General features: G+C 43.9%; 1 protein-coding gene across 1 annotated transcript; it reads left to right on the forward strand.

Moving 5' to 3' along the window:
- On the forward strand, positions 8,738–9,157 carry LOC109231849 (RNA-directed DNA polymerase homolog; the record flags this gene model as incomplete). The annotated part of the gene is made up of 1 exon (XM_019397476.1): positions 8,738–9,157. A coding segment is annotated over exon 1 (420 nt), but the record flags the coding sequence as incomplete, so codon positions are not given.

Raw genomic sequence — 9,847 nt, forward strand, 5'->3', positions numbered from 1 at the left:
AAATCCAAGAAACAAATTATTGTTTTCAGAAGTTCAGCCGAGGCAGAATATATAAGTTTAGCTGCAACTGTGGCAGAATTAACATGGCTACTAGGAATGCTGAAAGAAATTGATGCCGAAGTCAATTTACCAGTTGACATATTCACTAATAGCAAAGCAGCTATCCAAATAGCAACTAATCATGTATATCACGAAAGGACTAAACATATAGAAATAGACTACCACTTTGTAAGAGAGAAAATTCAACAAGGATTGTCAGCACAAAATATGTCTCCACAAATGATCAACCAGCAGACTTGCTAACAAAAGGGTTTAGCAAAGTTCAACATCTTTATTTAAGTTCCAAGTTAGGTGTATTTGACATTTTTACACCACCTACCTTGAGGGGGAGTATTAAATGATGTAAAAATAGAAATTTTATTTCTATTTTGTTAGCTTAAGTAGTTAAGTAGGTGGTTAGGAGTTAGTTAAGAAGTTATTTAGGCTAAGCTTCTATATATGTGATCCGATTCTCTTACAACAATCAATCAATGAGAATAATATTTTCCTCTCTATCATTTCTATCTTCTTCCTCTCAATTACTTCAAACTAACATAAGACACACACAAGATTTAGACTCGAGTAAAGCTAAGGCACTTGCAACACAATGGGAATTATCTTTTAAAATAAAGTTAAAATAGTGTATTTAATGAATTATCAAAAATTAGTAGGGTAATAAATGGTAAATGCAAAATTAAATTTTGAAATAAAATGCATGGTACAGACGCAAACTTATAAAAATAAGAGAAAACGATCTCCTATAACCACTTATAATATGAATGGAAGAAATTCACCTTACAAAAATATCACATATTTTGTCTACCAATCGTTTGAATCCGTGACAAAATCGAATTAATTTCATTGAGTCTGCCTAAGTAATAAACTAATAATCACTCGCACGCTTGATGAATTTTGAGTTGACTCTGTATGTATGGCATTTAGTATGTGGCAAATTAAGTGAAAGTAAGGGTGTGTTTGGTACGAAGGAAAATATTTTCCATGGATAATGTATTCCTGAAAAATATTTTTTTGAAAAATGAGTGGTTTTACCACTTGTTTGCAAAATAAATTTGTGCAAAAAAATAAAATTGCTATCATAAACAACTATAAGTAAATAAATAACTTTATTGATAAACATTGCGGGTTACAACTCTGTTTATCCCTTGATTCTTCCCTCCGAATTGTTATCCATAATTCGAGGGCCTTAGCGGCGTATTTCTCGAACGTAGGATGATATGCATCTTCTTGATGTATTTGATGATCAAGAAGCATGTAGCAGCACTCCATTTGGATCTTGAGTGTTGCTAGAACTTTGAGCAAGACATATTTGACACGAAAAAGGATTTTATTGATAAACATTGTGCGTTACAACTCTGCTTATCCCTTGATTCTTCCCTCCGAATTGTTATTCGTAAATCGAGGGTCTTAGCGGCGTATTTTTCGAACGTAGGATGATATGCATCCTCTTGACGTATTTGATGATAAAGAAGCTTGTAGCATCACTCCATTTGGATCTTGAATGTTCCTAGAACTTGAGCAAGACATATCTGACATGTCTTTGACCTCTTAATGAATATTCTAAAAGTTTTATAACATTTTGGAGACCGTATATTTGATCTCTTTGTGCATATTCCGGGAGTTTATGGAACTGCTTTTGAGATCGTCTTTTAAGAACATATGTAGCCTTATTTATAGGGATGAATTAGGGTTTGGGTGGAGTAGCAACCAAGTAACCTTAATAGACTCCTAATATTGCAAGAATCGTCTTGAATTTAGGATTTATCTTGATATGTTAAATTTTTAGTGTCTACAAATGCCCCCTACTTCAAGGTTTGTCGAGGTGTAAGCTTGCTAAAACTTGAAGACAAGACTTGAAGTACTCGACTATCACAACAGATAATATTAAAATTTGTAGTTTTTGATTTGCAGGAGGAAGAGACGAAGGGCAGAGCTGGTCCCACTTGGCATGCCAATTTAATTGCAAAATAAATTTGTGTAGAAAAATAAAACAGCTATCATAAACAACTATAAACAAAAAAGAATTTTATTGATAAACATTGTGGGTTATAACTCTGTTTATCCCTTGTTTTTTTCCTCCAAATTATTATCTGTAATTTGAGGGCCTTAGCGGCGTATTTATTGAACGTAGGATGATATGCATCTTCTTGATGTATTTGATGATCAAGAAGCATGTAGCAGCACTCCATTTGGATCTTGAATGTTGCTAGAACTTTGAGGAAGACATATTTGACATGTCTTTGACCTCTTAATGAATATTCCAAGAGTTTTATGGAATTTCGGAGATCGTAAATTTGACCTCTTTGTGCATATTCCGAGCGTTTATGAAACTATTTTTGAGATCCTCTTTGAAGAACATATGTAGCCTAATTTATAAGGATGAATTAGAGTTTGGGTGGAGTAGCAACCAAGTAACCCTAATAGACTCCTAATATTTCAAGAATCGTCTTGAATTTAGGATTTATCTTGATCTATTAATTTTTCAGTGTCTACACCACTCATTTTCCCTTGTTTGGTTGGTAAGTGAAAAAAAAGATTCGGAAAATATTGTCTAGTGTTTGATTAGAGAACAGTGGCGGATTCTTCGGAAAATTACATTGTTTAGCTCGGTAATGTTTTTAAAAAAATATGTATATATACTATATAATGACACCCCTTGACTTCTGATGAGTTTATTTCTTTATATTTTGACTCACCTTAATGAAAATCCTGGTTTCGCCACTGTTAGATAGTAGAAATTGTTTGTTAGAAAAATAATTTTTATGATACCCCCCAAATCCCCATGTTTCCTGTGCTCTTCCCCATCCCCCGCATAAATTTATATTTCACGTTAAAAATAATGAGTTCAAATGAATCCAGTGCCCGAGTGCTACGTCCGCCTCTCGTCAAATGGAGAGAAATCACCCAACTTTTTTGCTTCCGCTGGGATTTGATCTTTCGTCCTCGCTGTTTTTGTTATACTTCATTGACAGCTAGACCATGTACTGAATCGTTTTCTTGTATGTGTTTCTCACTTGCCTCCAAAGTGTGCCATAAACTTGACAAAACAATGCAGTAGCAACAACTGTATCAGTTTTTACCTAGTATTTACTATAAGAATTACACGTATCTTTCAAGAGACCTTTTGTGACAACCCAAAGGGTCATCACCTGTATTCCTACTCGCTCTGTATTTCTGAGGCCATGAAGACCTCACTTGGGGGTTGCCTCGAGTTTGTGTGCGTAGTCCGGGCGCGTAGCCGGAACGTTTAAATATGAATTTGTGAGACAAATAATAAAATTCTTATGTTATAATTGATTAAGTTTGACTTCGGTCAACGTTTGGGGCAAACGGACCCGGACTCGTGATTCGACAGTCCCGGAGGGTCCATAGGAAAATATGAGACTTGGGGGATGTGCCCGGAATCAAATTCCGAGGTCCCGAGTCCGAGGAATGAATTTTCACGTGAAATTGTTTTCTGAAAATAATTAAAGAATTGGAAAGTGTTATTTGTTTAGAAGACTGTGCTGTTGGGCTCGTATTTTGGTTCCGACGCCCGGCACAAGTCTTAAATATGAGTTAAGCAATTGCTGTGAAGTTTGGTCAGATTTGGGCATCATTTGACGTGTTTTGAGCTAGAAGCAGTAAAATTGATGTTTCATGGAAATTGGAAGGAATCCTGGGTCTTGAGGCCTAATTTGATGATTTTGATGTTGTTTGGGCGATTTGATCGCACGGATGAGTCCGTAGGATGTTTTTGGGCTTATATGTATGTTCGGTTTGGAGTCCCGAGGGCTCGGGTGAGTCTTGAGTAGGTCCCGGGAGGTCTTAGGCAAGAAAGATAGCAGATGGTTGCAGGTTCAGGGGTTGCAGGCCCCCAGCGCGGCCGCGGTCATTTCCACGCGGTCCGCGCTGGAAGCCGCGCAGCCGCAGTGCATTTCTGCGCGGTCCGCGTGGCTAGGTTCAGAGGGCCAGTGAATTCTAGGTCGACCAGCGCGGCCGCGCACCAAATCAGTGCGGTCCGCGCTGGGAGATTCAGAGAGTGGGTCTTGGGTCCATTCAACCAGCACGGCCGCGCTCCAAATCAGTGCGGTCCGCGCTGGGTAGGTTCAGAGAGTCATTTTCTTCCCTTCCTGGCGTGGCCGCGGTGCATTTTTGTGGGGTCCACGCCAGTCTCCAGCTCAGTATATAAAGTCGGGATTTTCAGTCATTTCTTCACTTTTTCAAAACCCAAAACATAAGAGGCGATTTTCCAAACGATTCAACTTCTTCAAAACGATTGGTAAGTGATTTCTAACTGATTTTCTTTACTCCTTAACATCCTTAAACATAATTTCAACTTCAAAACAAAGATTTTAATGGGGAAATTGAGAATTTAGGGTAGAACCTAGGTTTTCTAAATTTGGGAGTTTTGGACATCAATTCGAGGTCCGATTCCAAAATAACTTACATATTTGAGTTCATGGGGGAATGGGTAAACGGGTTTTGGTTCGAACCTCGGGTTTTGACCATGTGGGCCCGGGGGCATTTTTGACCTTTTGGGGTAAATTGATGAAAAAGCTATAATTAGTCATTGGGTTTGATTTGTCTAGCACATCTTGATAACATGAAGTCCTTATTGCATAGATTTGGTCGAGTTGGAGCCGAACTCGAGAGGGAAAGCGATTGTGGAGGATTGTATTGGCCGTGGAAGTTGAGGTAAGTGTTTGGTTTAACCCTAGCTTGAGGGAATATGAGTCGAGTCTTGTTTGCTAATTGCTAAATGATCGAGTACGATGTATAGGCATGGTGACGAGTTCCTATACATTGGGGTCTAGGATGACCGTGAGTCCTTATATGTGGGTTGTTTGGATATTGTTATGCCTTCCATCATATTTGATGGCTTCTATACGTGGTAAACACATTGTGAAAGATATTGTGATTGTAGAAATTCATGGAGCATTGGCTCGGTCTGAAATATAAATGGTGAGAGCATATGCAATGAGAAATGCCTTGGAGCTTGTCACGAGTGCCAATGAGAACTAGGATATGAAAATGAAAGAAAAAGAGAAATATCGATTTACTATTGCGCGGTTATCATCGGTTGTCTGTGTACCCTTGTTGGGATTTCCTTCCAATTACTTGTTGACTCCTTTGCCCTTTATTTGTGACTGTTGCTCGGGTAGGGTTGAGAGGTATACATTACGAATCGGGTTGCACGCCGCAACAATGTTATATGAGGATCGGGTTGCACGCCGCAACAGTGATAATTGTGGATCGGGTTGCACGCCGCAACAGTGATAATTGTGGATCGGGTTGCACGCCGCAACAGTGATAATTGTGGATCGGGTTGTACGCTGCAACAGTGATAATTGTGGATCGGGTTGCACGCCGCAACAGTGATAATTGTGGATCGGGTTGCACGCCGCAACAGTGTTGAAATGTATTAGGGTCGGGTTACATGCGGCAACAGTTATTGATGCAAATATGTTTAGTGGTGGTATTAGTTTCTTGTTCGCCTTAAATTTTAGATTGCCCCTAGATTGATTACCTTGGTTTTACTGTTAATAATGTTAGCTCCCCACAGCATGTTTCCCCTCCCATACTGTTAGTTGCCTTGTACTTCGATTTCTGCTGTATATTTATAATTGCACAGGTTTATGTGAGGTTTAATCTAGCCTCGTCACTACTTCGCCGGGGTTAGGCTAGGCACTTACCAGCACATGGGGTCGGTTGTGCTGATGCTACACTCTGTGCATTTTTGCACAGGTCCAGGTATTGAGCAGCAGCAACAGCATTAGCTCGGGGGCGAACCTTCAGTCCAGAGAGACCCGAGGTAGCTTGCAGGCGTCCGCAGGCCCGGCGTTTCCCTTCTATCTTTATATTTGGTTGTCATCTCATTGTACCTGAGATAAACAGATTACGTTCTTTCAGACTTTGTATGTAGTACTCCTTAGATGTTCGTGAGTATGTGACTCCAGTCCCGGGGTAGAGATATATGTGTTGGAACTTCTGTATTATCGATCTTTTATCTACATTTGAGTCTTCCGCTTATGATTTAATTCGTCGCCTTTAATTAATGCGGTTAATTGTTAAAAAGGAACAGGTGTTTAATGAAATTTCTAATTAAGTTGGCTTGCCTAGCTCCTATTAGTAGGCGCCATCACGACCCTCGAGGGTGGGAAGATCCGGGTCGTGACAAGTTGGTATCAGAGCTCTAGGTTACATAGGTCTGACAACTCACGAACAAGCTTAGTAGAGTCTGAGGGATCGGTACGGAGACGTCTGTACTTATCCCCCAGAGGCTGCCAAGTTAGGAAAAATCTCTCCTTTATTCTTCTTGTCGTGCGGTTTGGTTTTTCAATGCTAATTGAACTTCTACTCTGTTTCCTCGCAGAATGGCGAGAACACGCGCTTCCTCATCTTCAGTCCAGCAGTCCGAGCCCCAAGCAGCTCCCGCTAGGGGCAGAGGACGAGGCCGTGCTAGAGGCTGAGGTACAGGCAGAGCTCAGCCCCGAGCAGCAGCACCAGCGGCGGAGCCTCAGGTCAGTTTTGACGAGGAGGTTCCGGCCCCAACCCCAGCAGCGCTAGTGGGCCCAGCTCAGGTCCTAGAGGGGTTTATAGCCATCCCAGTTCTTCAGGACGCTCTGGTCAGATTGGTAGGCTTTGTGGAGAGCGTCACTAGAGCGGGTTTGCTTCCAGTAGCACCGGCCACTTCTCAGTCTGGAGGAGGAGTTCAAACTCCAGCTACACGTACTCCGGAGCAGGTAACTCCCCATGCTCAGGTTCCAGTGGTTCAGCCAGCTGTGGCAGCTCAGCCGGGTATTATGACTCAGACCGGCGATGGAGCGGCTATGTCCGCAGGTGCTTTGTGGAGACTAGATAGGTTCACCAAGCTCTTTACCACCACATTCAGCGGTGCTTCTTCAGAGACCACCAGGATTTCTTACATAGCTGCCATGAGGTTCTTCGGAACATGGGCATTGTGGAGTCCAATGGAGTTGATTTTGCTACGTTCCGTTTATCTGGGTCCGCCAAGACTTGGTGGAGGGATTTCTGTTTAGCCAGACCAGCAGGGTCGCCAGCATTGACATGGGATCAGTTTGCAGAGTTGTTTTGGGAGAAGTTTCTCCAAGTTACTCAGCGAGAGGCTCTTCGCAGGCAGTTCGAGCGTCTCCAGCAGGGCTTTATGATAGTCACTCAATATGAGACTCGGTTCATTGATCTAGCACGCGATGCTATTGTTATACTCCCCACTGAGAGGGAGAGGGTGAGGAGATTTATTGATGGTTTGATTCAGCCGATTCGTCTCCAGATGGCTAGGGAGACTGTTAGTGAGATCAGCTTTCAGGAGGCGGCCAATGTGGCCCGCCGAGTTGAGATGGTTCTGGCACAGGGGGGTAGCCATAGAGCAGACAAGAGACCCCGTCACTCAGGTCGTTTCAGTGGTGCCTCATCTGGAGGCAGGGATTCTTATGATAGGGGTCAGCCCTCCAGGCCTTTCCAGTCAGCCCTCCAGGTTTCTCAGGGTGCCCCAATTGATCGTGGTTACCGTGGGCATTATTCTGATCAGCAGTCCCTCAGTGTACCGTCAGCTCCCATCAGCGCACCGCCACTTCAGAGTTTCCGTGGAGGTCATTCAGGTCGCCAGGGCCAGCCACAGCGTTCAGAGGGGTGTTATGAGTGTGGCGAGTATGGTCACATCAGGAGAGCTTTCCCGAGATTGAGGGGTACTCAGTCGCAGCAGCAGGGTCCCCGTCCTATGATTCAGGCACCGGATGCCCCACAGCCAGCCAGAGGTAGAGGTAGAGGCCATAGAGGTGGAGGTAGAGGCCATAGAGGTGGAGCTCAGACCGCCAGGGGCGGAGGTCAGCTAGCAACAGATCGACCTAGGGATACAATTCAGGGTGGTAAGGCCCAGCCCCGTTGCTATGCACTCCAGGCTAGGCCCGAGGCAGAGGCCTCAGATGCGGTGATCACAGGTACGGTTCTGGTTTGTGATCGAGATGCTTCAGTACTATTTGATCCAGGATCTACGTATTCTTATGTTTCATCTTATTTCGCACCATGCTTGGTCATGCCCAGTGATGCTTTGGGTATTCCTGTGTATGTGTCTACACCGGTGAGTGACTCTATCGTGGTCGACCGAGTCCATCATTCGTGTGTTGTAGTGATTGGGGGTCTTGAGACCCGTGTAGACTTGTTTCTCTTAGATATGGTTGACTTTGATATCATTCTGGGTATGGATTGGTTATCACCCTATCACGCTACCTTGGACTGCCATGCCAAGACCGTGACTTTAGCCTTACCGGGTAAGCCTCACTTAGAGTGGGGGGACTCCAGGTCATTCTACCCGTAGTGTCATATCGCACGTGAAGGCTCGACGTATGGTCGAGAAGGGGTGTCTGGCCTATTTGGCCTATGTTCGTGATTCCAGTGCTGAGGTCCGTCCCATAGATTTTGTGCCTATTATCCAGGAGTTTCCCGATGTTTTTCCTTCGGACCTACTGGGTATGCCGCCCGATAGAGATATCAATTTCTGTATTGATTTGGCTCCAGGACCCAGCCCATTTCTATTCCGCCATATCGTATGGCCCCGCCGGAGCTGAAGGAGTTAAAGGACCAATTATAGGATCTGTTAGATAAGGGTTTCATTAGACCCAGTGTTTCGCCTTGGGGCGCGCCAGTGTTATTCGTCAAGAAGAAGGATGGGTCGATGCGGATGTGTATAGATTACCGGCAATTGAACAAGGTAACAATTAAGAATAAGTATCCACTGCCGAGGATTGATGATTTGTTCGACCAGCTTCAGGGTGCCAGGGTATTTTCCAAGATTAACTTGAGATCTGGCTACCACCAGTTGAGGATTAGGGCATCCGATGTCCCTAAGACAGCTTTCCGTACTCGGTACGGGCATTACGAGTTCTTGGTCATGTCGTTTGGGTTGACCAATGCCCCAGCAGCATTCATGGAGTTGATGAACCGAGTATTCAGGCCATATTTGGACATGTTCGTGATAGTCTTTATTGATGATATTTTGGTGTACTCCCGCAGCCAGGAGGAGCACGAGCAGCACCTTAGAGTGGTTCTTCAGACTCTGAGGGATAGTCAGTTATATGCCAAGTTCTTCAAGTGTGAGTTCTGGCTGAGTTCAGTAGCATTTCTGGGTCACGTTGTATCAGCTGAGGGTATTCAGGTGGACCCGAAGAAGATAGAGGCAGTCAAGAACTGGCCTAGACCAGCATCAGCTACGGAGATTCGGAGTTCTTGGGGTTAGCAGGCTACTACCGTCGGTTTGTGGAGGGGTTTTCATCTATTGCAGCCCCGATGACCAGGTTGACCCAGAAGGGTGCCCAGTTCAGATGGTCGGAGGAGTGTGAGGCGAGCTTTCACAAGCTCAAGACAGCCCTGACTACGGCACCGGTGTTGGTCTTGCCCACAGGATCTGGGCCTTATACCGTCTATTGTGATGCTTCCCGTATTGGACTTGGTGCAGTATTGATGCAGGATGGCAAGGTTATAGCCTATGCTTCGAGGCAGTTGAAGATTCATGAGAAAAACTATCCAGTGCATGATTTAGAGTTGGCGGCTATTGTCCACGCCTTGAAGATTTGGAGGCACTATTTGTATGGCGTGGCATGTGAGGTGTTCACTGACCACAAGAGTCTTCAGTACTTGTTCAAGCAGAAGGAGTTGAATTTGAGGCAGAGGAGGTGGTTGGAGTTGTTGAAGGATTATGATGTCACTATTTTATATCATCCGTGGAAGGCCAATGTGGTGGCCGACGCTTTGAGTAGGAAGTTAGCCAGTATGGGCAGTCTTGCTTATATTC

This window comes from Nicotiana attenuata, chromosome 8 (assembly GCF_001879085.1).
Source record: "Nicotiana attenuata strain UT chromosome 8, NIATTr2, whole genome shotgun sequence".
NCBI classification, from domain to species: domain Eukaryota; kingdom Viridiplantae; phylum Streptophyta; class Magnoliopsida; order Solanales; family Solanaceae; genus Nicotiana; species Nicotiana attenuata.